Raw genomic sequence first — 27,849 nt, 5'->3', positions numbered from 1 at the left:
GCAGGCTCCGCGACTCCGAGCCTCGCCCAGCCTCGAGCGCCGCCCTCCGCGACCCCAGCGCCTGAGGTCAGGTTGCGGCGCCCGGGGCCACCGCGGGTTCTTCCCGGGCGGGCGGGCTGCGCGGCGGCTCCTGGCGGGCTCTGCCGCCCGCGGAGGGACGGTGGGGGTTCTCGGAGCTGGCGGAGGTGGAGGGGGCGGGAGAGGGAGCCTGCGCCCAGCTGAGCCTGGAGGTGCGGGGCGGGCTCCGCGAGCACTCTCTGGGCTGCTCCTGCCGGAGCCGCGGCGGCTGGAATCAGCTCCTTTCCTTCCATCCTCCCCCTTCTCTCGAGCGGCCCCATCACTGCGCCGGGCCCCCCTCCCCTGCCGTCATCACGCTCCCCTTCTCCCTTCTTGGCACTTTCCTCTCGAACCATCCTTCTGGACAAACTTTGATGGAGAATTTCACACCACGCTGGAAAAATGCCGGTTATGAAAGGATTACTGGCGCCCCAGAACACCTTCCTCGACACCATCGCCACCCGTTTTGACGGAACGCGTAAGTCTTGCACTTCGATGAGTTGTATGGGTTTTTTTTTTTTTGAATGATTTTTCTCCTATAAATTACTTTCGTTCCCACCCTCCTTTTTGCACCAGTGGATTTTGTTTCCTTATGGTCCTGCCGAGGTGTCTTTTGTGCGGAGAATTTTTTTCCTCTCGTGGTTCGGTGTAGTATTAACACTTCGGTGTAGTTGGCCCCCTTGACTCTTAGGTTTGTAAAGTCTGGAAAAGAACCTGAAGAAAGACCGACACCCGTGTTCACTGTGGGACCCGTAATTCCTCGGTTTTTATTAATTTTATGAAGTGAAAATGAAAATTGTCCATATTGGTGAATTGCCAATCTGTCCTTCTAGAGTTTCAAGGCTCCGTAAATTATAGGGAGAGTTTAGAATGTTCTTCGTCTATGGAGCCTCATTCTGTGAGGTATTTTGGATAGGCATGATCCCATCTGAGTTTAAGAAATGCAACTAGAATCAAGATTGCCAAGTGTAAGCTTCCCGTAGAATTCTAAACGTTATGAGTTTGTCAGAATCCCGATTCCTGCTTCTCAGGTATTGAAAGGTAGCATACCTTTCAATCTGAAATTATCCTAACACTCGAGGAGAGACTGTTGGAGAAGGAGAAGCCGGGCGTTATAAAGGTTGATCTGATCATAAGAGGAAGTTTCAACATAATTTTTTTGAGGGTGAATATTATTGGACGCTTAGCTTGTTTAAGCTTCTGTTTAAAAGCAAAGATATGGTGTGTGGATTCTTGGAGACTGTTGGGAAACGTCTGCAAGTTGTTCTCTTTCAGGACCACGGCCAGGTCCCCGTTCATTCCCAGGCTTCTCAAACTCCCCTCTTCTTGACCGGTTGGTTTCCCCTGTAATGAGGAGTCTGTACTTTCACCCCCAGCAAAAGCTATCAGTTGGTTTCACTATGAATATCCACACCTTCCTCCTAGCTTATGTTGCTTCTGCGTGCTATCTTTCCTTTTCTGCCTGTTACACAAGACTTGTAGAAACTCATTTGTTCTAAAGGCTAGTAGTGATTCAGGCATCATTGTTTTTTAGGATGATGGCATATTTCTTGGAGCTGATGTGAGAGAGCACATCTAACTCTATTTTCACTCCAGTCATCTGGATACACAGTCTTACTACAATGGGAAGTAAATCCTGGACTTTCGCGCTTCAGGAGTAGTTGGAAAAGTTTATATGAGGGAGAAATGAACTATTTACTGGATTTTATTCAATTTTTATTTTCAACCTCTAGACTACTCAGGGTAGTTGGTGAGCCTTTCCTTCCCCTTTTATGATCTAGATGTGTCAGACAGTATGAGTGAAGTGCAATGCTATTATTTATCTGTCTTCCTTAGATAATAATAGAAAAATACAATAAAATTTCAAATCCCTGCCAGTGACATCATACCCACCACCCAACCACTACACAAATTCACCATTGCTATCTTCATGCATGACTGTGGTTACTACTATTTGTTACCTTAGGAACTGATCAATTTCTAGTGGATGTTTGTTCTAGAAGTTGCAAATTTAAACCCAAAAGACTTTCAATATTGATCACAAGTGCATGTATTGAAAATGAGCTAACTGGTAAGTGGTCGTTGCTTATCTCATTGTTATTTAAAGTTGAATGGAACGTAGTGTGTTCCCAGCATAGCCCTGGGAATTACTGCAGGGATATATTTAAGTACCAGTTGCTAATGAGAGGGGCTTTGGATCATCTGTGTGAGGACACTTCTGCCTCTTTCACTATAACATGTGATAGACAGAAGGCATGTAGAGAAGGAATGGTGTACTAGTGAATAGCTCTTTTTCTATTTTAACTACACATTAATGTGAATAAAATAGAAGGTTAGAAGTTTTAAATTGTTGTTTGGGAAGACCATCATCACATAACCAGCATTTAGAATATTAGTAAAACTGAAACTGTTGGAGAGCATGCTTGGTCTGTTCTCCAAGGGTCTGTGGGATTCCTGGAGGGAACCACTTTGTATGAAATCAATCTGAAAATAAGTGAAGCAAATTTCAAAGTAATGAGTGACATAAAGATTTACTTTAGCAAAATTTTGTTGAGAACTTTTAAAGATACCCCCTCATTCCAATAAACCCCACTCAAGGAAAGAGGACTGTATCCTCTTATTTGCTTTTCATTTGAATTGCAAGATGACTTGAATAATCTGAAACTTAAAAAAATACATGAAGCAAATTTAAGCCACAAATTTTGCTAACATCATGGCATATCAGTTTGCCTGCTAAATATTTAGTTTATCTTTTTCTATCTTGTATGTGTTGACACTTATTAAGTATAATTACTATCCCTGAAACTCTTTTCCTATGGTCATCCTTCTTTCTCTTGATTTTTCTTATAGCAGTCATTTATTTTCTTGTGCAAGATAAAACCATTTGAAAGTTTTAAATTAGCAAAATTGCCACTCGCCCAAATAAAAATTATAGTGGAGAGTGCCTAGTGTTATTATACTCAAAATGTAATGTGTTTACTTGGTACATTTTCTGCCTTGTTAGGTATATTTTATAGTCATGTTAGTTTCTTATTTTGTTTTATTTTGGAAAATATCATTGAAAAACTAAGAGAGCAAACAATAACCCTAGAAAACCACCTTGCTAACTTAACCACCATGAAATATTATTATTATCTTTATTGATTTAATATTGTAATGGAAAATAATAAATCTTAAAACATCATGTAAAATTTCTCCCAGGAAAAATTAAATATATGACAAGAAAAGCCTATAACATAATCTTACTGATTTATCAGTTGAGTTATTATCATCACAGGGCAACAAAAAATAAGTTAATAATATATTTTATCACCTAGTGACACTTTATTATTGAACATAATAGGATATTTTTTCTTTTTAATATTTAAGAAGTGAGCTGTTGGTCAGGATTGAAAGTCAATAGTGGACCATTAATTGAAACTTTTTTCTCATATTCAATATAATTTTTAAAAACTATTGGAAAATATAAATCTTTTCACAAAAACTACCCTGACATATATTTACTCTTGAAATATGTTCTCCTGATTTATGTTTAACTGAATGTAAATGAGACTTAGAAAAACTAAGAAGCTTGCAAATATTGAATATGTGTACCCCATTTAGGGGAAAAAAGTAACTCCAATGAAATTCTTTGACTCATTGCATATAGCCATACTTCTCACTTGAAACACTTAAACACACACACACACACACACACACAATGTTAACATTATGACCTGCATATAGTTTATTTTTACATCGTTCATTTTTTTTTACACATTTAGTGTACTTAAAAAAATCTCTTCTGCATAGGCTTTTGCTTTAAGTACATTAATATTAATCTGGACAAAGGGAAATGATAATAACAGAACACATAAGTACATATTTTAAAAAATAGTTTTTCAGTACAAGTATTTGCCACAGAGTACCATTTGAGAAAAACACATTTCTTTGAGGATATAAAACTTTCAAAGGGAAGTGTCCATTTTCCAACAAAATGGTGCATTAGCCTACATTTTCCAGTCACATCAAAATTTGGCCAGAACAATTCTTTCTCTTTGGGGTTAGTGAGACATGATCTAAGCTCTAAAGGAAGTTTGTAGCCCAGTAGACTCTATCAAGGAGATTCCATTCAAAGTATTCAGAAATAATGGTGGTTTAGACATTCATTTTGTATTTGCATATGTTTTATGTACTCCTGTTCAAAATGGTCCAAGGAAATTTGTTAAATTGAAACACTTCCTTTCCAGAGGAAACTCAATGGAGTTTCTTTTCCCCTTTATACTTTCATCAAGGTACATAGATCTCTTAACTTCGGAAGCATAGAGAGAAGGGTAATGTACCCAATGCTGTAGCAAAGGGACACAATAAGGAAGGGGACAGTGGGAACTTCCTAAGTCTTTGCTGGGCTGTAGTTAGAAGACTATCATCAGAGGCATTTAGCCAATAAAAAAGATTGAGCTCCATTATGTATGGGTCTGTCTGTAAAAGGCTGTTACATGAAAACATTCAAAGAAATACCTAGCACTCCATAGATATCTCCCCACAAATGGGAGTTCGTAAAGGCTCGTTGGTATTTTTTGCATGCCACGAGTGGTCTCTTATTCCCATTCTGTATGTTTAGAGAGACAGTTCCCACGTCAGTTTTCTATTTCCGGGTAGTGAATTACCACGCATTCAGTGGCTTATCATCTCACATTTTCCGTAGGCCAGACATCCAGGCAAAGACCAGCTGGGTGGGTCCTGTGCTCAGGGCTTCCGGAGACTACAAGGCTGAAACCAAGTTGTCAGCTGAGGCTCGAGGTCCCCTCCGAGCTCTCGTGGCTGCTGGCAGAATTTAGTTCCTTGTGGTTTTTCTCAGCAACTGGAGGCTTCCTTCCGCCTCCTGACACATGGCCTCTTCCCCAGGCCCTATTACAACAGAACAGCTTACTTCTTCACAATGACTCAGCCATAAAAAGGAATGAAGTAATGCCGTTTGCAGCAACATGGGTGGACCGAGAGATGATCATACTAAGTGAAGTCAGTCAGACAGAGAAGGACAAATATAGGATGATATCGCTTATATGTGGAATCTGCAAAAAGAGTACAAATGAACTTCTGTACAAAACAGAAATAGACTCGCAGATGTAGAAAACAAACTTATGGTGACTGGGGTAAAGGGGAGAGGAGGGATAAACTGAGAGATTGGGATTGACACACTACTATATATAAAATAGGTAAGCAATAAGGATCTACTGTATACCACAGGGAATTCTACTCAATACCCTGTAATGGCCTGTATGGAAAAAGAATATTAAAAAAGAGTTACACATATACATATGTATATGTATAACTGACTCACTTTGCTGTACACCTAAAACTAACACAACATTGTAAATCAACTGTACTCCAATAAAAATTGAAAAAAAGAATAAAAAAAGAACAGCAGGAATGCCTGTCGTTTAGAAGCTCACCTTGGTCAGGCCTACCCAGAATAATCTCCCTTTTGACTCAAAGTTGACTGATTATGGATCTTAATTACATCTGTAAAATCCCTTCTAAAATCATATGACCTGTCCAAACTCAAGGGAAAGGGACTAGATGGAGTGTTTACACAAGGGGTTAGGAATCTCGGGCGCCAGTTTAGAATTCGATCTGCTACCGGTGCTGTCCCATTGCTGTACTATTATACGAAGCCTAACGTTCTCACGTCTGTTCTTCTGTGAAGCAGATTTATTGAGCATGCTCTATGTAATTCTGTACGCACGTAAACTCTGCTGAGCTTGCATCTGCAGTCTTGGTGAATGTAAGGCCCAACTCACTGGTGGGAGGGTGTTTCTTTATATTTGGTGATGGCATATGAGTCAACCTAGCCTAGCCACGTTAGTCAGCTGTGTTAATCAGGTTCTTCATTCTCTGATCTACAAGTAATGTGGGCGACATAGGGATATTTTCAGAATATTAATCCCAGTCTCTTGACAGGGTGCTTCCTCTTTCCAGATAAGGAAGGTTACATGGGGTCTGTTGGTCTGTGTACGGGTATCTTAATCTGCACTGGCGGGCGAACCACAAAATCTGCACTGGCGGGTGAACCACAAATGTGGCATCTGCAAAGGACGCAAGACAGGTCCTTGTATTCTAAGGTGACTGAGCTGCTTCCACTTTATTAACCAGTTCTGTTACTGGCTTCGTATGTGGACTGTTTTGAAACAGTATGTTTTCCATCTTTTTCTTATGCTTCTAACCATGTTTCAGATTTTAAGAAACTCCCCATTAGGCACTCTTGTATTGCGGTTGACTGAGTTAAATTAAATAACTTTCTTTATGAAAACTTTATTCCAAGTTTACTAAAAAAATAGAAAAAAAGAAAGAACGAGAGAGGGAGAGGGAGGAGAGAATAGAGAAGAGGGATGAGGAAAGGGAATTATTTATTTTCATTCTTTTGACTTTGGAGATGAATTCTTTATCTTAAAAAGGACTTATTGCATGGGTTCTCAAAACTTCCCTGCAATGGACAAAGTGTTTGATTTACAATAATTTGGATTTAGGTATTTACCAGAAATGCATTTCTTTGGATGAGTGAGATATACAAATAAGAAGCAAAATTTTATTATGTAGTCTTTAAAAATACCAGATAATTTTTTTTTTTTTTGTGGTACGCGAGCCTCTCACTGTTGTGGCCTCTCCCGTTGCGGAGCACAGGCTCCAGACGCGCAGGCTCAGCAGCCATGGCCCATGGGCCCAGCCGCTCCGTGGCATGTGGGATCTTCCCGGACCGGGGCACGAACCCGTGTCCCCTGCATCAGCAGGCGGGCTCTCAACCCCTGCGCCACCAGGGAAGCCCCCCAGATAATTTTGTTTTGACATCATCATATAGAGGAAGATAGATAGCTAACATGTTAAGAATGGAAGTTATACCCACAATTTTTTCTAGGCTCTGGCATTTGGTGTTGCCTGTAGACCAGATCCAACACACTCTGGGAGGGCACAGTCTCTCTTAGGAAATCTTTGCTTTATTCAAACAATCAAACATTTCTTCAATGCTATTTAATCCATGCTGACTATATACAAAGCCATTATGCTAGGATCTTTGGGATAAATCATGCTTGTCCTTCTCTCAAAGAGGACAATAAATGTATGCACAAATCACCATCACATGGGTTGGAAGCGGATGCGACTGTTCAGGGTGAAGGACTCTGTACATTTAGATGAGGGAGGAAAAATTTCCTTGGTGGGGGGAATGAGCTGGCGGGAGTCATATAGTAAATGACTTCTGGGTGGGAATGATTGGCTCATATATGATAAGGGCAAAAAACAGTATTCCATTTACTTGGTCAATTTGTGCAGCACTTGTCATTGAGCTGGAAAGGGGGGCCTTTAAGGAGAATACCAGGTATCTTAGAAGACGTGAAGGGGGCAATGTAGAGGCAACAGGACAATGGAAAGTCAATAAGGCCAGACGAGGAACATCTTTGAAACCAGGGTGCTTTGTCATAATAAGCCATCGGAGGTGGTACACCCATGTCTCGGTAAGAGAAATGTGTGGTCCTGTATGCCTGGTGTGAAAGCTCTCAACCTTCCCATGTTGCACAGGCTGATGCATGATATGGGAGAAATGTCAACCTTGAAACTGAAGATATTTCTTTTTCTTTTTGTCTTTTTTTTAATTGAAGTATAGGTGACATACAATATTATATGTTACAGGTGTACAATAGAGTGATTCACAAATTTTAAAGGTCGTATTCCATTTATAGTTATTACAAAATATTGGCTGTATTCCCCATGTTGTACAATATATCCTTGTAGCTTATTTTATACCTAATAGTTGTACCTCTTAATCCCCGACCCCTATATTGCCACTTCCCCCTTCCCTCCTAAAGTGTTCATTCTTTCTAGCTAGAAATTACTTGCAGCTTTCACAAGAGTTTTTACCATTTTTTCAGCTTCTACCCATTAAGGTTTACAATATTAGTGTCTGAATTTCAGCTTGGGCTCTCTGGACAAAGCTGAGAGTCCCTCAAGCCCATGGGTCTCAATGGGAAACAGCTACATTGGCTTGGTCTTGCCACTGAAAAAGCAAGATATTATTGTACTGTGTGTGTGTGTGTATCTGGCCCCTATGTCTAGATGCTTTTAATTAACTATTTTCTTAAAACATTTATTTTATATTGGAATATAGCTAATTAAAAATGCTATTTTTTTTTTTTCTTTTTGTGCGGTACACGGGCCTCTCACTGTTGTGGCCTCTCCCGCTGCAGAGCACAGGCTCCGGGCGCGCAGGCTCAGCGGCCATGGCTCACGGGCCCAGCCGCTCGCGGCACGTGAGATCTTCCCGGACCGGGGCGCGAACCCGTGCCCCCTGCATCGGCAGGTGGACTCTCAACCACTGCGCCACCAGGGAAGCCCTAACAATGCTATTTAGTTTCAGGTGTACAGCAAAGTGATTCAGTTATACATGTAGAAGTATTACCTCTTGCAGTGTTTCCAGGTGTGCATACCAAATCACCAAGACACTTCTTACTATCTGTCCTAATAAAGGCTTTACACTTGAACAAGGGTCCCCTATTACGCAGCGGAATTGCGTGTTCTTCATTTGCTTATGGATGTCAGCTCTGCCTAGGAAGCTAACTTTCTCTTAGGAAAGGGAAAGATTGATTTCTGACCACAAGGTGAGTGCTGTTCTCCTCCAGGGCTGCTCACCCCTGTGTTGTACTGTAGAATGACGCCTGTGGAGAAGAAAAAGAATTGAGGGTGTGCTAGAATTCCATCCCCGTGAAGCCACTGGAGAAATGCCAACAGACAGAGGTACAGAACTGCAACATCTGCAGAGATAGTCCGTTCACCCGGGCCATACATATTTGCTGATACAGTCTAAACACTAAGTTTTTAAATCCATTTTGGTTTAGCAGAGCCTACAAACAAAAATGATGAGACTTCAACTTTACCTGTGTTATAGTTCATACTTAGCAACTGAAGTGATTGAAGAGTTTTCTCAATAATTTAAACAGTCAAACGTAGTTCTTGGCTTATAAATTCCCTGGAAGATAAATTTTGCTTTCCTTTTTAGCTGTTAGTACAACTATCCATCTCCCTCAAGCCCTTCAAAATTCACATGTCCCCAAATGAACTAATAATCTTTTCTAGCCCATGAAGCCTATTTCTTCTCTGGCCCCATAATTGGCATCACCACCCACCCATTTCTTCAGGCTAGAAATCTGAGTCGGCCTCGACTGCGCATGCGTCAGATTGGTTATCTGGTCTTTGAGATTTCACTTAGAAATGCCCTAGTTTGGCTTCTCATCTCCCTCTTCCTTGCTTTTACTTTAGTTTGGATCCTGTTTCTTAGCGACACAATTGCAACCTTACTCTGTCTAGACTCCCGTGGCCATAAGCTCTTATCCGACCCGCTTGCGCCCCCTTCAGTCTGCATTGTCCCCAGAGTGATTTTCCTTAAAAGCGCTATCATCATTTAATCATGTAACTACCCACCGGTTCCCTGCTACCTCTTGGAGGATGTCCAAAGCCCTTTGGGTCATCTGACCCCAAGATGATTTGGCAGCATCTTTTCCAGCCACTGCCTCCTGAGGCTGCAGACATACTCACCCCAAACACCCCGCTTGCTCATCCTGGGCCTCTGCATGGTACACATCCTGAAGGTCCCCTTCTGTCCAAACCCTTTCTGTGAGGCTCCAAGTAGAGCCAGGTGACATTTCCTCTCTGCTGCCATGTTACCTTGCCCATCCCATCCCTCCAGTCAGCTCCTCTGTGTGCTGTAATGATCTGCTTTCAGATTTCAACGCTCAGCCATCAACTCCTTCAAGTCTTCCTCACTTGGACTTATACTTGGAAGAAAGTCTTTGCTCAATAAATGTTTTTTGGGGTAGAAGAATTTCATATTTCTTAAAGTCCAGGTCTGTATATTAATTGTCTTTATTTCCCTTCAGTAGTAACCGGTACTCCTTTTATACAGTACTATGTGGTTAAATTTAGTTTTGAGAGATAATTCTAGACTGGCTTCTAGCCCCTCATTTTCACATGGTTGAAGTACTAATTTATTTTATAAAACTAATGATAATAGTGACTACCCTTCAGGGCATGTCTGCCTGCATGCTGTGTGCTGTGCTGGTGCTTTATCTGTTCCTACACAACCCAACACAGCAAGAAGGCAGGCAGTCCCCTTTCTGTTCCAGATGACAGGACTCAAGCTCAGAACTTTTCTAATGTTATCCCAGTAGCCTGTGATTTTTCTACTATAGCCTGTGATTTTGCTACTATATCACACTGCCTCTAAAATGTGGTTTTTTAATAGTAAGTATAAACAGACTGGGGCAATCTGTGATATCATTTCTTGTTTCTAACTCTTGCAAAAAGGGATTTCTGCTTTAAAGATTTTAGCCCTTTCTAGTTCATATGCTACTTTTTTTTTCTCTTTTGATATACTATGCTTTAAGTACTTGTCACTTAAGGATGTGTTTAGATTGGTATTTAAGACTTATATCTGGAACTACTAAGTGCACTTACTGTGCAAAGCAGTTTTGCTCATCAAAGAAAATCTACCGTCCATTTTTTAAAAAAATAAAGAAACCCATTTTCTTTGAGATTTTGGTGCTTAGAATTTGCTGACTTTAGAACTTCCTTGTGATATTTTTGTTGTCAGGCTAATCTTTCCATAGAAGATCTTCTAATTCTCATGGCTGTTATAGTGACATCATTTTGTATTTTTACCTTGTTAGTGTTTTACAGAGGAAATTCTTCTACCTATTTTGAGTCTGCTTTTATTGGGAGAAATATATTCTCCAGTGTCAGGCACTTTTAACAGCAATCATTTACCTTTACTCTACGATGAACTTACAGTCAGAAATAAGGGTACCTAGCTCTCTAACTCTCAAATCTAATTTAAAACTCTTTTCTTTTTTCATGTTTTTCTTTTTTTTTTTTTTGTTCTAATAAGTCTTTTGGACAGATTTCCTTATTGTACCTGTGAGTCCAACCAGTTTCTTACTCTAGTTATTGAACTAGAGGGAACTGAGACCAGAGTGCTTTTCAGTCTTTCCATATTTTGATTGTCTAGAAAAGATGATCCATGTAAGCAGTTCAGATGTTATCAAACTGTCAAGTACCCACTTTGACAGGAAGTGGCTTGTCCTTAAGTGTGATATTCTGACTATTCCTCCAATGGAGAGAATCAGGTAGAAGATTAAATGGGGCATATTTTTTTATCTCGACACAGAAATAAATGTTTCTGCTGTGATTCCATTAATTGTGAAGGAGAATGAATGTCTTGGGACTGGAGCTTTTGTTTTGTATTGTAACTTTTGATTTGAATAAACGTTATAAAATTATTTGAAAGATAGTAATAATAGCTAATATTTGCCTAGCATTTCAGTGTATTTGTTCTTTTTTTCCATCTCTTGAATTGCTTTTGAACTAATAGATAACAAGTGGCTTCCTGTTATAATTTTTAACATACATTTACTTCACTGTAAGTGAAGTTGAGCATTATTTAATATATTTAAGTTCTATTTGAATTTCCTTTCCTGGGCATTATTTGTTCATATTCATTGCCCTTTATTAATTAAATTGTTGGCATTCTTTTTTTGACATCTATGAGCTCTTTACAGAATAACAAAATGAATACTTTACTGGTGGTGTTAATGTATATGTTTTCTCCAATTTTGGTGGGATTTTTTATTTTTATGTAAGTGAATTAATCAATTTTCCTCTTATGATTTCTGTGTTTTGTGTCATACTTAGAGAGGTATTTTCTATTCTGAAATTATTTAAAAAAATACATCCTATGTGTTCTACCATAGTTTCATTTTGTATATTAATTTTTTCTCCTCTATTAGTAAGTTCTGTCATTTCATCTATTGAGTACAACGTAGGGATCAAATTTTTCCTTCCTAGATTCCTATCCAATTTTCTAACAATATTTTTCAATAATTCATCTTTTCTACACTGATTTGAAACATCTAGTTTATCATATTCCATATTTCTATATGTAATTCTTTCTATATTTTGACTTGCTATCCTATTACATTCATCTATTTTTTTCTTTATGTGTAGTTCCACAGTTTTAATTATAGAAGTTTTATGATGTGCATCAAAAGTCTCAATCCATTCTATTTTTCCCCCCAGAATTTTACTTGGCTAATCATACTTATTTGGAAGTCCACAGGAACTTAAGAATCAGATTATCTAGTGGAAAAAAACCCCGATGATATTTTTAATGGAATCTCCTGGAGGAAAACGACATTTTTATAATGTTGAAAATTCATATCCAAAAATTTGCCACGTATTTCTTTCACATCTTTTTTGGGATTCTCAATAAAGCTCTTGCACATTTCTGCTTTATTTGATTCCTAGTAATTTCATCTTTGTAACGGTTATGTAAAATGGATTCTTTTCTTCCACCGTTTAGTTTTTCTAATTCAGTCATGTTTATTTATTTGAAGGCTATTGATTCTTAAATTTTATTGTTTTTCTAACCAGCCAGCTTGCTGAGTTTCTATTATTCTTTGTAATAATTTTGCAATTGTTTTTTTGAGGTTTTAAGGTAACAAACAATATTGCCGTCAAATAATGAAAAGTTTGTTTTCTTGTTTCCAATTTTCACAAGTCTTACTTTTTGTCCCCTTAGGTTTTTTTTTATTAATTTTTTTTTTGGGCTGCATTGGATCTTTGTTACTGTGCGCAGGCTTTCTCTAGTTGCCGTGAGCGGGGGCTACTCTTGGTTGCGCTGCGCGGGCTTCTCATTGTGGTGGCTTCTCTTGTTGTGGAGCACGGGCTCTAGGCACACGGGCTTCAGTAGTTGTGGCACGTGGCTCAGTAGTTGTGGCTCGCGGGCTCTAGAGCACAGGCTCAGTAGTTGTGGTGCATGGGCTTAGTTGCTCTGTGGCGTGTGGGATCTTCCCGGACCAGGGCTCGAACCGGTGTCCCCTGCATTGGCAGGCAGATTCTTAACCACTGCACCACCAGGGAAGTCCCTCTCCCCTTAATTTTTTTTTCTATTGTCTAGTTGTTTTGGCTAGTATTATAAATACTATAAAAATGGTGATGATAAAGAATATCCTTCTTGTTCCTGACTTTAATGGGAATATTTTAGCGTTTTTCTAATAAGTATTTTTCTGGTTTTTAGTTTGAGAAATAAATATTTTATTATTAAGAGATTTTGTCATGTATTCCTATTTTATTAAGCAATTTTATCAATTCTTTTCATCATCTATTCAAATAATTCTATGTTTCTTGTTGAATTAATTAATATGATAGATTCTTTTGACAGATTTTATAATATAAACTCTCTTTGCATTCTTTCATTAAAGGTTTCTTGGACGTGTTACTGGGTTTTACTTGTTAATGTTTTACTTAGTATTTCACTTAGAATTTTACTTGTTAATGTTTTATTTAGAATTTTAGAATGTGTGTGTGTAATAGTCATTTTTTTCTTTTTTTTGCATGTGTGTATTATTGGATTTTTGTTGGGGACCACAGATCCATATCTGTGCCACTTATACTGTAGAGTCATTGGGTTTAGAATTTGTGCCAAATTTTTCTTATTTTAATAAATTATCGTTATTTATTACATTGGTGAGGTTTATAATGGTATAATTTACATGCAGTAAAATCACCCCTTACAAGTGTATAATTCGATGAATTTTGCAAAATATGTACAGTCATAAAACCACCACCACAATCAAGATTTGGAACAGTATCTCTCCCCCATCTCCCCAAGGTCAGTACCCTCCCCCGCCCTTCCAGTCCCTAGGACAACTATTCTGTTTTCCATCTCTGTGGTTTTGCCTTTTCTAGGTTGTAAGGTTAATGAAATCATACAGTATGTAGCATTTTTTGTGTGTGTCGGGGGGTGGGGGGGTGGGGAAGGTGGAGGTGTCCGTCTTTTTTCACTTGTCATAATGCTTTTGCAATTAAGTAATTTTTTTGCATGTGTCAGTAGTTCTATTTTATTGTTGAAAATTTTATTCAGTTTTTATTTTGAGTTTTCTTATACATGTAGAAAAAAATGAAGCAACAGTAGTTAATGTATTGATTCAATAGTAGAAGAGCTTCATAACTATTAATACCGTCAGGGTTTTCTATGGAAAATCAGTTAATCTTAATAATATTTGAGTTTTTGCATCAAATTTATGGATATAAGTAAAGCTTTCCAAAGTTTGTTTTATAGAAGATAAATCATATATTATTTTAAATGTTATTGTAAATTCAGTTAAATGGATCATTAAAAATAAAGTTACTTGTTTTGTGATGAGAAGACAAATGTAGGTTTTGGTAGAGCACAGTGTCATAGTAAAGACAATATTTATTAAATTAAACAATGTATGGAGAAGGAAGAAATGTGCTTGGGGACTTCCCTGGTGGCGCAGTGGTTGAGAGTCCGCCTACCGATGCAGGGGACACGGGTTCATGCCCTGGTCCGGGAAGATCCCATATGCCGCGGAGCGGCTGGGCCTGTGAGCCATGGCTGTTGAGCCTGCGCATCCGGAGCCTGTGCTGCGCAGCGGAAGAGGCCATAGCAGTGAGAGGCCCGCGTACCGCAAAAAAAAAAAAAAAAAAAAAAAAAGCAAAAAAAGAAATGTGCTTGGACTTGGATGTAGTGAATGCATAGTACATTTTTGTGCCCCCAAAATGGTGCGTTTTGTCAATCACTGTAGAGGCTGTAATGGTCAAAGTTACCAAGTATGTTTATATATGAAGAATTAGTTACAGTAGTTACACTACATGATGTTTGTTAAATACAGAAAAAACATTTGGCATGGCAATACATGGTTTTTCTTTTTACTGTCATCAGTCATACTTTTAAAGTGTCTGAGCCTTTGAATGAATGCTTTGTAAGCAATCTAAGTGTCTGACAGTTATTATTCTTTTCTGAATGAAGCATTTATATTTTCTTTTCATTTTATTTGAAATCACTTGAAAATATTTAATCAGAGTATTTAATAAACAGAGTATCAAAAACTTCATTTTAGTGGATAGCGAGGATTGTAAACCAAACTGTAAGACAAGAATACATTGAAATGTATCACTAGACAAGCAAGGGGAAAAATTAAACAATAAGAGCTCAAACTAAGCTCTAGATTTAAGAATTTTCCTTTGAAATATTTCAACTTGGAAGACTTTTTTGATGAAGCTTCTATATTTAATTGGATACATTTATCAGTACTGAAACTGAATGCAGTTGAAAAGATCTGTGATTTTGAAGCACCTACATTTGACAAAACACTGAAAAGAATTTTAGAGATACCTTTTATGACAAATTTTTTATATTATAGAAATTTTTGAAGGTAATTACTCTGAATAAAGAAAAATGAGAGGACCAATGAGGTATTTGAACTGAAATATTTACACTTTTCAACATATAGAATTGAGATATTGTCAATGTAGCAAAATTTGGGGGACAAATAGAATTGAGAATATCCTCTGTATAGCAGAATTTGTCATGTCTACAAGGTATTTCAGCAACTACAGAGTATCTTTTCAATGAAAACTTTTCATGGTCTATAGCAAAGAGTTAATTGAAGATGCCCACAATTTCAAATTTATTTACCATAAAATACATCGTTGAGGAAAATTACAGGCAATTTGATGGAAAAAATTTAAATAATATATAGATACAAAAGAGATATTGTTTAGAATAATACCAGCAACTTGGTGTAATAGACAAATATGGCTAAATACATGACAAATACGTGAAAATATAATGAAAAATCATTGTGCTTAGGTGCTTATTTTATTTTCTGGTAATATATAGATACTATCTCATAGAAATAATGCTATGTTTCAAAATAGTTTTGGAAGAAAGAAAGGTTATAGGTTCACTGATGTAGTAGAACTAGTCAAAAATAAAAAAGTAAATACTTTAATAATTATACAATTTTATTCTTTGATACCTATTTTCACTTTCAAAGGAATCCCCAAGTCATCCTATGTTATGCCCACCTCATAACAAGATATTCACAGCTCTTTGAAATACTGCTTTTTGACCTCCTTAGGTCTCCAAGTACAAATTTCTTTAAGTTAGACTTTTTACACAATTTACTTTTGATACTGTCTTCTGAAGTAGATTGATGAAGTTGGGGAAAATTTTATCCCCCATTTGTAATTGTTAATATAAATATTAAAATAAATTTTCATGTGTTTATATAACACTGTTTGCTATCTCTTTAATTTTGTTATACCAGATACCTTGAATGGAAGTGACTTGTGTCGCTCTTGGCCTGTGATCATTCCTAAATATTTTTATTGTCATTTATTTATTATTTATTTTTTGCCGTTCTATAACTTTACTGAACAATCAGCAGTTAGTTCCCATCCACATTAACTGTAGATTTTTGAAAGTGGTGGCAGGAGCTTGTTTGGTGAATCTTCATCTGCATTACGTTTTCTGGACAACCGCACACGGATACGGTACGGGACGTTCCTTATTCCTTCGGCGCAGCAGGTTTGTTGAGCCCGGTGTCAACGCGTACATCTGGAGTTCCCATTTCCTTCCTGGCAAACTTCTGGATTTCTTTGAGCGCCCGAGGGGCACGCTTCTTGAAAGGCACTCCAGGGATGCGCTTGTGAATGTGGACAGTGTATTCTCTGGTCACCACCTCCTTGACGGCGGACCGGCCCTCTTCTTCTCGCCGCGCTTCTTTGCCGGAGCCATCCTGACGGGCTATTGTCCCTATTTTAGAGAAGAGGACGCAGAGGACCCTAGAGAGCCTCAATATGTTGTCTCAAACTGGTACATGAAAGGGACGGACTCTTATTCTCATCCTTCAATTGCAAAACCCGTGTTCTTCCTTCAACTTTACTCTGATTTTCCTTTGAAAGAAGAAAAAGAGAGGAGAATTGACATTTAGTGAGTAACCATGAACCCAATGCTATGTTTGGTATTTTCACCTATATTAGTTTATTTAATCTCTGCAATACTGCAGGCTAGATGTTTTTATTCCTACTTCGTGGATGGGGAAATTGAAACCCAGGAAGGCTGAATAAATTGCCAAAAGCCACACACTTTACAGGCAGTGAAACTGGAATTTACACGTTTTGTTTTGACTAAGCAGTCTGGGTTTAATTAAAAAGACAAAAAATTGGGGCTTCCCTGGTGGCGCAGTGGTTGAGAGTCCACATGCCGATGCAGGGGACACGGGTTCGTGCCCCGGTCCAGGAAGATCCCACATGCCGCAGGGCGGCTGGGCCCGTAAGGCATGGCCGCTGAGCCTGCGTGTCCAGAGCCTGTGCTCCGCAATGGGAGAGGCCACAACAGTGAGAGGCCCGCGTACCAAAAAGAAAAAAATTGGAGCTAAATTGTAAGGCATTCAGTTTATTAGGATTAAGATCTTAAGGGTTATGGTTGACTTCACTTTGAGATATAAACCACTTTTGTGCTTTTTAAGAACACACCATTTGGGAAACTCAATTCAGAAAGTTATAAAGTGGCAGTGTTTTATAAACAGTAGTTAGTGGATTGTCCAGGAATTTACTTCCCTTGTTAGAATAAATACCCAAAATGGTTTCTTGTTATGTGAGGGGTCATGACTATTGATGCTGGAGATAACTTGAGTGCCACAAGCCTAGAGTTATCTATAGAACAATGTTACACTAACTTGAATTTTAAAATGCTTCTGGCCAGTCAGTGTTTGCGTAGGAGTGGGAGGGGATGGAGAAGGGTGGAATCACAAAGAAGCATGAGGAAGCTTTTGGGGCTAGGTAAGGTGCATCTGCTGTGCTCGTAACCTCCTATTTCTTTGTTTCCCTTCTTTAACAGTTCCCCAAACTCTATCCCAACATGTACATTCATATAGATACACACACACACACACACACAAACCATTTATAATTTAGTATCACTTCAATTAAATGTTAATTGCTCCCAAAGTATAATATCTTATATAATGTAATCGTTTCTCAGGCTTAAAGAATTTACAACATTTTCCAATACCAGAGAGTTAGATGGGGAAGGGATTTTGGAAATGTGAAATGGCTTGTGTTTTTTTCCGTGAACTGGCTTAAGAATGCTCAAAGCTGAATGTTCAACGTCTTTTTAGCAAGAGTACGAGTCCCTGTGGCATGTATTTTAAGGAAAGATACTATTCCCAGCCACATAGCCTTTTTATTAGTCTTGCTTGTTCTAATGTCCTCATTTATTTGTTTTTATAAATTGTATATATTTCTGTGAGCCACATGAATAATTTATTTTTTGGAACAATTCGTCATATAAATAAACATAAGTTTTAAGAAAACTTGTTTTTTTTTTTTTTTTTTTTTGCTTTCTGAGAGACTTTTTCACTGGCTTAGAGTTTTCTAGGTTAAATTAGGTCCTTTGGAGGATGCAGCTCATATTTTTTGCTCTTATTCTTTCATTTCTATAAGGTTGCTTATTTTTCAGTGACTAGAGGGTTAGAAACTAAGATTCAGGGAAAAATGAATGATCCCTCCTAGCAACGTATTTTTCAAGTTGTCATTTGTTGAGGGTGGATGCAAATGGCAAAGATACATGGCTTTCCTTCAGTTCTTCTTCAGTTTTCACATAGATATTCGGTAGCTTGAATCTATAAATAAATGAGCCTATCAGGAGTAAGATGCTGTGAATAACAGATCTCCTCTGATCACTAAATTCACTTAAACGATTGCATGTATACTTCTAAATTAGTATCTGTGACACTTTTTGAAGTGGGCAAGGAAGTGCTTCCATAGCCAAGTTTACAGAGAAAAATGAGAAATATTTCATGAACCCAGAGTGAGGAAGGCTTTTGGTGGCTTCTGTAAAGTGAGATGCTGAAATGGGTTTTGAAATCTAGAAGAATAGCTCACAGGTAACTTTGCTGTGTTCGTGCGCAGATGAGGCTCATAGAGATAAAGCATTTAGAGAAGAGGGAGCAGGGGAGAAAGGCACAAACTGTGTGGACGTAGGTATCATGGCAGAAGGACACACTGAGTCATTAATCTGAGCTATTTACAGTGGATATTTCGTGAGAAAAGGATAGAACATTTAGACCAATATTTAAATGAATTCACCTAAGAAGGAAGGAATTATACATATGACTATGATTCTCTTGACCACTGCATATTCTATATATTGCAATTCATCCTCAAAGAAAATAATTCTCTTTGCTTCCCCAGGACTTAAGTGTGCACAAATTCTCAGCAACTGTTTATGAGGTTTGACATCCCAAAGTTCCCACAGACAACGTTATTGATCTTTTTTTTTTAACATCTTTATTGGAGTATAATTGCTTTACAGTGATGTGTTAGTTTCTGCTTTATCTGCGCTAGTATCTAGCACCTGTGTATTAGACCCACATTCCTTTTTTCCCTCCCGTTACCACTGTGATTCCTTCCCCGCAATATCCCTACCACCACCCTCACATCATCTCATTCTCTCTCTTCTCTCTTCTGTGCCTAAAAAAATAAAGAGAGAAAGGAAAAGATGAAGGGTAGATACCCTGAGGCAGATAATGTTTCCTCCTTCCTCTTCCGTGGCCTCCCCTCCAGGCTGCATCTCGTGGTTTCTTCCCTCAGCTCAGTGGTGTTTGACATCTTTACCTCTGATCTTGGTACTAGGCTTTAGAAGGCAACGGTATTTTAAGGATTTTTTTCTGTATATTTTCAAATACAGTTGAACAGAGTAACTTTTTAAACAAAAAAATATGGTGATTTCCTCAAAAATCATATTAAAAATGCCTCCAAAGGATTCTACAGACATTAAGAATTAAGTTTCTACAGTTCTCCTGGCAAGTTCATAAATCTCAGGACCCCCTCTACTTTTAGGGAAATGGAAAAATACCTTGGGTGAAATCAGGCAAGACAGTCACTAGTCAAGGATGTACTTGAAAAGCCCTAATTGGGATCTCCTTCACTCTTTTAAGGAATATTGATTTTTTTTATGTTCTTAACCTTCAGAACTAAATCAAAACTGAATTTTCATGCTTTCATGAGTTGATTTTCCCATTGTGTCTTAAAGCATGTTCCTTATTCAATCTGCCTGATATCTACTACATGTTTTAGAATGTAATTAATAAAAATATTCACTGTCCTCAAGGAGGTGATGTCCAGCCTAGGTGATGAATATGAGTGCTATTTCCAATAATAAAGTCTGGAGACTTACAATGGAGAAACATATAACATTTGAATTATTTTGACTTCTATATAGTAAGAATTTTATGCCTGTTTTCTTTAAGAAAAGGAATTTTTGAGTCTATCTATAATCGTTTTGTTTCTGTTAGTGAAAAGAATTGCAAAAGAAAGTAATATGCTAATGTCCCCTTTGAATTAGACACCAATCATTTTATGTTTTATTTTATAGAGTCTTTGACCAGCTTATTCATGAGAATGTGCTTTCTTCTTCTCTTCTCCTTCTTCTTCTCCTTCTCCTTCTCCTTCTCCTTCTTTTTTCTGATGGTGAATCTGGCCTCCTTACCCCAGATGAAGTGTCATGAGTTTTAAAGGACATCCCCACACTGGGATAAATACTTTCAGAGTCCATCCATTTTGTAATGGATTAGCTTGTTCTAAATATAGTAATTTAGAAATACTCTCTTCACATTTAGCTAAAAATATATGAACTTGAAGAAGTTCATGATTTGAAACACATACAGAATAACTGTTTTGTTATTTTACCACACACCTTTTTCTGTACTCCTTCTTTTATTTTATAATGGCAATGAATACTTCAAGTGACTCTAAATAGTTGAGATGCCACTTTATAATAATATTTTCTGTAAACTCCATGAGAACATAAAGACTAATTCTGCCACACTTTCTAGTATGTTTCTTCTGGAAATACTGTATTATCATCTTTGATCACTTCTAATATTAAAGTTGGTTTATTGTCTTGATTTTTCTGTGGATCATATGTTTATCCAATTAAACATAAAGGCTGATTGTAAATTGGTTCTCCTAATACACTCTCTGACATTTCAGAGGGGAAAAAAAAATCCTGTGAGCTATTTATATTTACATTTGAATTCAAGTACACGTTCTCATACAGTACAGACCTCACCTTAGACAATTTCCTCAACTAATAATATACTTTCAGCAGCTGTGTGGGAGTTTAGGATCAAGTTAGCTACATTAGCTTGTTTACAAATAATGCTACCTAAAATGATAAAAATTCAAATCATGATGTCAGTACTTCCTCTGGACTTGTTTCCTATTATTAGGATTTTCTCAGAAAATGTGTGCTGCTGAGTTGGGGGTGAAATATTTGTTTACCTCTTGTCCTCTAATATTTCACTCTGTTTTTACTGTCAAGTAGATTCAGAAGGCCTTCTCTGGTAAATCACTAAAAGAGACCTGAAGAATTATCCTGTTTCAGCTTCTTATCTGAAGATAAGGAAAATGAGGTTTAGAAAGGCAACATGACTTGTCCAGGGTCACATAGCTGGTTAGAACCCATGCTTTTTATCCAGTGTCATGTTCATTCTGTAGGTGAATAAGTGAAATTGAGAGAATATTTGACTTTGAGACTCTAACGTGTCTTTTCTATGTAGACTTTTATTCCACGGGAAATGTCATTTCTACCCAGACTCTTATTCCATGTAAAATGATGTTTATGTTTAAAATAGTAAATATCTTAGAAGTTGTGAGATTTGCTTGGACAACGGTGACTAAAATGATAACTTTTAAGTATTTTCTAAGAAAATACATTGTGGACAGTGTAAAGTTGAGGTTAAGCAAAAGCAGAAAAATGAAAACATAATGAAGACTCAATAAAAAATAGAAGACCTATTAAGGTTTAAAACATGATTCTGAGTCTTCCAAATTGCTCATGAGAGGCCGTGTCTACCTTGGTACCTTGGTAGAAATTGTTCTCTAAGAATATTCTATGAATTCTTTTTCAATTAGATACTAACACCCTTGATTATTGGTTGAGTTCTAAGCCTTATACTGGATATTTTGCATGTTCCGTTGGGCACCACTGTTCTCTTAGGTTAGAATCTCCTTTTTTGCCCTCTGAAGCAGAAATGGCCTTTAGTAGCCATCCCTGAAGGTGGACACAATGGAGGGGAAGAAGAATCATTTTTTAATTTTCATTTTGGCAAGTTAAAAGTACCTTACTGAATCAGTGTTTTGGGATTTGGGTTAAGGTTCCAATATCCAAAAGTAGTACATAATTGACACTAAGTTAAATATCTGTATTCCACGTGGCATGAAACTATTGTTGTCTTTGTGGGTAGTCACATCCTGGCCGTAGAGTGACTTTTCTTCCTAGGAGCCTACAGAACTTCATCCAGCAGCATTCCAGTTGGGGGTGGGCATACAAACATGGACAAAGCACTGTTCTTGAAAGGTACCTTCCCTAACCTCTTGAGCTTACAGGAATCTCTCCCTTTTTCCCCAGTACACATAGTACTTCATTCTACATCATTCTGCACTACTTTGTAATATGTATAACTTGTCTTGTCTGAGACACTGTAAGCTTTTTTAGAGCGGTGCTTTTATTTTTGTAAATTCAGATATTTATTAACTTCTTGCCAAGTCAGAGCAATGATCCATTCAATAAATGTTTACTGAGCACTTACTATATGCCAGACACCGTTCCAGGTACTAGGGATATAGGTGTGAAAGATTCAGGAAAAGCCCCTTCCCTCATGAGTCTTCTATTCTGATGGTGAGGGTGGGAGGAAACCCTAAACACACAACATGAGTTAAGAGAGAGATACACAATATTAAGAAAATATAAGGGAGAAGAAGGGTAAACAAGGGGAAAAGAGGTTGTTTCTTTAGATAGGATGATCATAAAAAGGCTCTTTAAAAGTGACCTTTAAGCTAATACTTAAATAATGAGAACAAACCAGCAATGGAAAGATTAGGGGTAGGGAAGGAATGTCCAAGGCAGATAGTTCATGAGGGGGAGAGTGATATGAAGCAAGTTGTGAGTGATAACAACAGCTGAATCATGCAGGGCCATATAGGGCCATGGAGGAAAGGAGTTTGGATTGTGTTCAAATGGAAACAGGAAGCCAGTATAAGGTTTTGGGGAACAGACTGGTATTATCACTTTGGCTGTATTGGGAGAAAACATTGTAGATAGACATGAATGGAAGCCAGCTCTTCATATATTTTATTGTCTTCTATAGACCTGGATGGAAAGCAATCTTCTTGATGGGTCCCTTTGGATCATGTGGGTTTTTCTGTGTGTGTATGTGTATGAGGGTGTCTTGGGGAGCAGTAGGATGTGGGTTATTCTTCTATATGCAAGGGTAATTAGAGATATGGGAGGCACTGATTGAGTCGAAAAGGATCTTGATGACTGAGGGAGCAATAGAACTTGAAGGAAAAGACAGACTGTATTTGAAAAAGGAAGTCAAGCAGGCATGATGGGGCAGGCAGGTGGCCAGGGAAAGGAAGAGGACAGACCTGGACCTGGGCAGGCAGGGACTCACTATGATACGGGTGGGTTGAAGGCCGACTTGAGATAGTTTAATGAACACAATGAATTTCCATGTTTTCTTTCTTCCTCCTTTTGTTGGGCCAAAGGTAATATGGGCTAGAGTGATGTGGTCTAATATTATGTAGTCACGTATACATAAAGTACACGTACGTACTTTTCAAATATTGTCATGTGTTCGTCCCAGCAATTTCAAATTGAGTACTACTCGTCCACAGCCCCTTATCCAAAACCCTCGGGGATAGATAGGTCTTGGAATTAAGAATTTTTCAGACGTTAGTTAAGATAATATGATGCATGTACTAGATGTTACCTAATGCCCTATTGGAGTCTAGGGTGGCACCCTGTAATGAACCATATTAATATTTTTTTTTTTTACTGAGAAATAGTTAATTTACAATGTTGTGTTAGTTTCAGAGGTACAGCAAAGTGATTCAGTTATACAATTCTTTTTCAGATTCTTTTCCATTATAGGTTATTATTGAGTATAGTTCCCTGTGCTATACAATAGGTCCTTGTTTTTTATCTCTTTTATATAGTAGTGTGTATATGTTAATCCTGAACTCTAATTTATCTCTCCCAAACATATTAATATTTCTTCAGCAAAACATATTATTATTCACACAATATGGGAAACATTAAGAATATAAGTAACCTCACATCAGTTCAGGTGAGGTTTGCAAATAAGAGAATTTGTGCTAAGCTTTCAAAAAGCTTCCCATTTTCAAAGTTTTTTTAAAAAAATTTAGAATCAAGAGATTTTTACTAAGGAGGAAATTAAGGTTTAAGGAATTTAAGTGACTTGTTAAATAGTAGGGCTGGAATTTGAACACTGCCTTGGCTGACCACAAACTCTGTGATCTTAATCACATTATACCACTTCTATAGAAATGATGACCGCTGATTATAAATAGCTGTCCTGTATATAAAAGCACATACATGTGTATCGAGAGATAGATAGCTGTAAAGGAACTACAGTAAAAAATGCCTGCTAATAACTTTAAAATCTAACCATTTTCTGTGGATGAGTACTGTCTCTGTAAGTTGTTTTATATTGTTTCTAGCATGGTACCAGCTATAATATTAATAATGACAAAATTATCTTGTGATACGTTGAAGAGTTAATTATGATAAATCTAATTAATGACAATTAAATGACTTAATTTTGATAAATGATCTAAATTATGATACATTTTAAGGACCACATTTTCTCCATTATCCTGCTAATTAACAGAGAAAATTTTGCATAATTATAGATGAAAACAATCTCATTTATCTTAACAGAACTTTAGAACATAAATTCAAGGAGTTGTTTAGGCTGGAGGCCATTGTCTATATTGAATATTTGCTCTACTGGAAATAGCCAGTTAAAGAGCATGGGGCTCTGCAAGCAGGGAATGAGGATATTCTAGATTAAGGGAGAAGATTGCAGAGATGGAAAGTTCTAGAAAGATCTGAAAATGCTAAGATTGTGGTTATTAGAGCATTGAACATGCATTTACTGTGGCGACCAAATGACTTTTTTCTTTCCTGAGATTCTTTTAGGACTGTTTTCTATCTTAAAAGTTACCAGAGAAATATTGGCTTGACTGAAATATACTGATTTTGAGCAGGCAGAATTATCGTGCTAAAGAAAAGTAACTTTTCAAAACATTATCTTTTGATTATTTAATTTTGTAACTTTATTTCAGACTATTCTAGTCCATGTATGTATGTGTATGTGAGTCTGTGATTGTGTGTGTGTGCATGACGTACAGTTGATCCTCATCATGTGCGGGAGTTACGTTCTCTAAAGTTGCCACGAATACTGAATTAGCAGATACTGAACAGTGTTCCTAGGGGAAATACAGGGTGAGGTTCTACGGAGCCTCTGGTCACCACATTTTTGTCAAGTGATCAGTACATAATTTTGTTTTTCAAAACCTTATTCGATACGTATTGTTGATTCATTAGCATTGAACTCATGACCTACAGCACTTTCACTCATGGCTGAACAAATGCATCTAATACATGTATTTCCTCTGGGAGACATGTCACAGCCCTCTCAGGCTTAGGGACACTAGCCAGCACTTCAGCACTACACAGGGAAGGGGGGTCATTTTAAACAGCAAAATCACCAACAGAGAGCACACACATGAGAAAAACGTGGCACGAACCAGACCATGAAAAGGGCTCTTGTTTACAGTATGAGACCTTAAACAAGAAGACAGAATCGCCCTGTCCTGCCTCAGGTGGGAACATGACAGGTGACTCTGTGCAGGTCTGTGAATGACCGTGAAAGCACAGGTATTGATTTTGTGGTTACAAATACATTTTAATGAGTAAGAAATTCACAAATCAGGAATCCACAAGTAATGAAGATGGACTGTATAAGAATGCACCTGTGACATGTTTTGGTTAGTACAGGGTTGGAATTCTCTCTTGTTATGTTCTGTCTTTTAATTTATGATACTGTTACTGAACGCCAGTGTGCCCAATGCACAGTGAGGCCAAACAAACATAAACATCGGAGTCTGGAGCAGAGAAAGGTTTATTGCAGGGACACGCAAGGAGACGGGTGGCTTATGCCCCCAAAACCCCAAACTCCCTGAAGGGTTTCAGCAAATCACTTTTAAAGGCAAGGTGAAGGAGAGGTGTGGTTAGTTGTTGCAGACTTCTTGGTGTGGGAATCCTTTGTTCTTGCAGCTGTCCATGTAAGTCAGGTCGTGATGTTTCCGTAAACTTCCAATAAGGCAAATGTTAGTCTCTGTTCTTCAACTTTTCCCCTCTGTATGAATGGACTCTTAAAGGTCAGAGCCCTGGGCTTCCCTGGTGGCGCAGTGGTTGAGAGTCCGCCTGCCGATGCAGGGGACACGGGTTCGTGCCCCGGTCCGGGAAGATCCCACATGCCGCGGAGCGGCTGCACCCATGAGCCATGGCCGCTGAGCCTGCGCGTCCGGAGCCTGTGCTCCGAAACGGGAGAGGCCACAACAGTGAGAGGCCCGCGTACCACAAAAAAAAAAAAAAAAAAAGGTCAGAGCCCTGAGGATAGGCTATCCTGTATATTTCAGGCTATAGGCAACATTCTTTTTACAAAAGGTGCAGAGCCAGCATGACTAAGCACAGGCAACAAAGCACAAGGGTTAAAGTAAAAGGAACAGATCTAAGATGGAGTCAGATTTGTTCTTCCCTGTTACAGTACTTGGTGGATAGCCAAGCCCATTCTGTACCTCTAAGGTATCTCTAAGGGCAATATGTATCATCTTCTATATACACGTGTGTCACATACCTGAGTATTTAAGCACAAGCATATTTAAGAACATGTGTATTACTTGTATATACGTACAGAGGCAGAGCAAGTGAGAGAGTGAGAGTGAAAGAGAGAGACGGTGAGGGAGTCCTGACATATTGATAACAGAAGAAAGTAATTTTTGAAAGTAATGAATGTCCTAATTATTCATGCATAAAAATTCTTTGAAGTACATAAAATTAATTTACCCTCTTCTGTTTATAGACAATTAAAATGAAAAGGCTTCGTAATTAATATAATCTTAATATTATTTTAAAAGACAGTTAATGTGAAGCCATCCATTTTCAGACATAGTTAATTCAGTTTTTGCCACACTTGTAGCTACTGAATTGGTGCTTGGCTTTGCTTTTTTTTCCCCTCCTTCTTAATATAAAAGTCAGTGGAATGTTTGCTTAGTATATTACCAACTCAATTCTTTGTTCATTTATCAAACTTAATTTATGCCTTCTAGTAACACTGAATAGCACAGGAAAGTAAATATAGTAATCAGGTGGCCTTTTCGGGGAAATTCTGCATTCGATTGTTAATAAGATCTAGAATTGAGGCCTCTTGGAACTAAATTCTCTAGGTTTGTATTATATTTTGTACTTAGAGATTTTTCATTGCCATACTTTGGGATCACAGAAATACTTGTTCATTTTAATTTTTTGTCTGTTTAAAAAACTAATTGGGAATAGGGAATAAAAAATGGGTGCACTGTCCATCCCCTAATCTTTAGGCTCTAACTCAATGCCTCAAACATCAGTTCAACAAATACTAATGCAGATCACTGTGCTACATATTGTTGAGAGAGTGGCTGAAATCGAGGGATGAATCTTCCCTCTCTCAGGACACTCTATAGGGAGGGAGAGGCAAGACTGGTGTGACTAGAACACAGTGTAGAGTGGAAAGGTTATCCAGGAACTAGCAACAAGGACTATGAATTGATAAACGAGGCTGATGTTGAAGGAGAACAGAAAAGAGAGCATTTAGACTGGGATGGGTATTCCAAGTAGCATCTGTTAGGTAAGAAGAGAGAGTGTGGTTCTTCAGCAGATCTTGCTGGAGCCGGGCATTCCTGAAGGTAAATCGTGGTGTGGCAAATTTTCGCAAGGCTGCAGTGGTGATTGGGACGTAATGGTTCAGGTCTTTGAAACAAGGTAATATG

General features: G+C 38.0%; 1 protein-coding gene and 1 pseudogene across 1 annotated transcript in view; one reads left to right on the top strand and one right to left on the bottom strand.

The window, feature by feature from the left end:
• The first annotated feature begins 277 nt into the window (after positions 1 to 277).
• Positions 278 to 27,849, top strand: part of KCNH8 (potassium voltage-gated channel subfamily H member 8) — a 387,731-nt gene continuing 360,159 nt past the window's right edge. The window contains exon 1 of the mRNA XM_067737194.1: positions 278 to 535. Coding sequence (XP_067593295.1) covers positions 460 to 535 — 76 coding nt within the window. The 5' untranslated portion in view covers positions 278 to 459. The remainder of the gene's footprint in view (positions 536 to 27,849) is intronic.
• LOC137225365 (large ribosomal subunit protein eL31-like) lies at positions 16,351 to 16,684 on the bottom strand (annotated as a pseudogene).

The sequence above is a fragment of the Pseudorca crassidens genome, chromosome 5 (genome assembly GCF_039906515.1).
Source record: "Pseudorca crassidens isolate mPseCra1 chromosome 5, mPseCra1.hap1, whole genome shotgun sequence".
Classification (NCBI taxonomy): Eukaryota; Metazoa; Chordata; class Mammalia; order Artiodactyla; family Delphinidae; genus Pseudorca; species Pseudorca crassidens.
The sequence above is the reverse complement of the archived record's forward strand: the minus strand, read 5'-3'. Positions and strand labels throughout refer to the sequence as shown.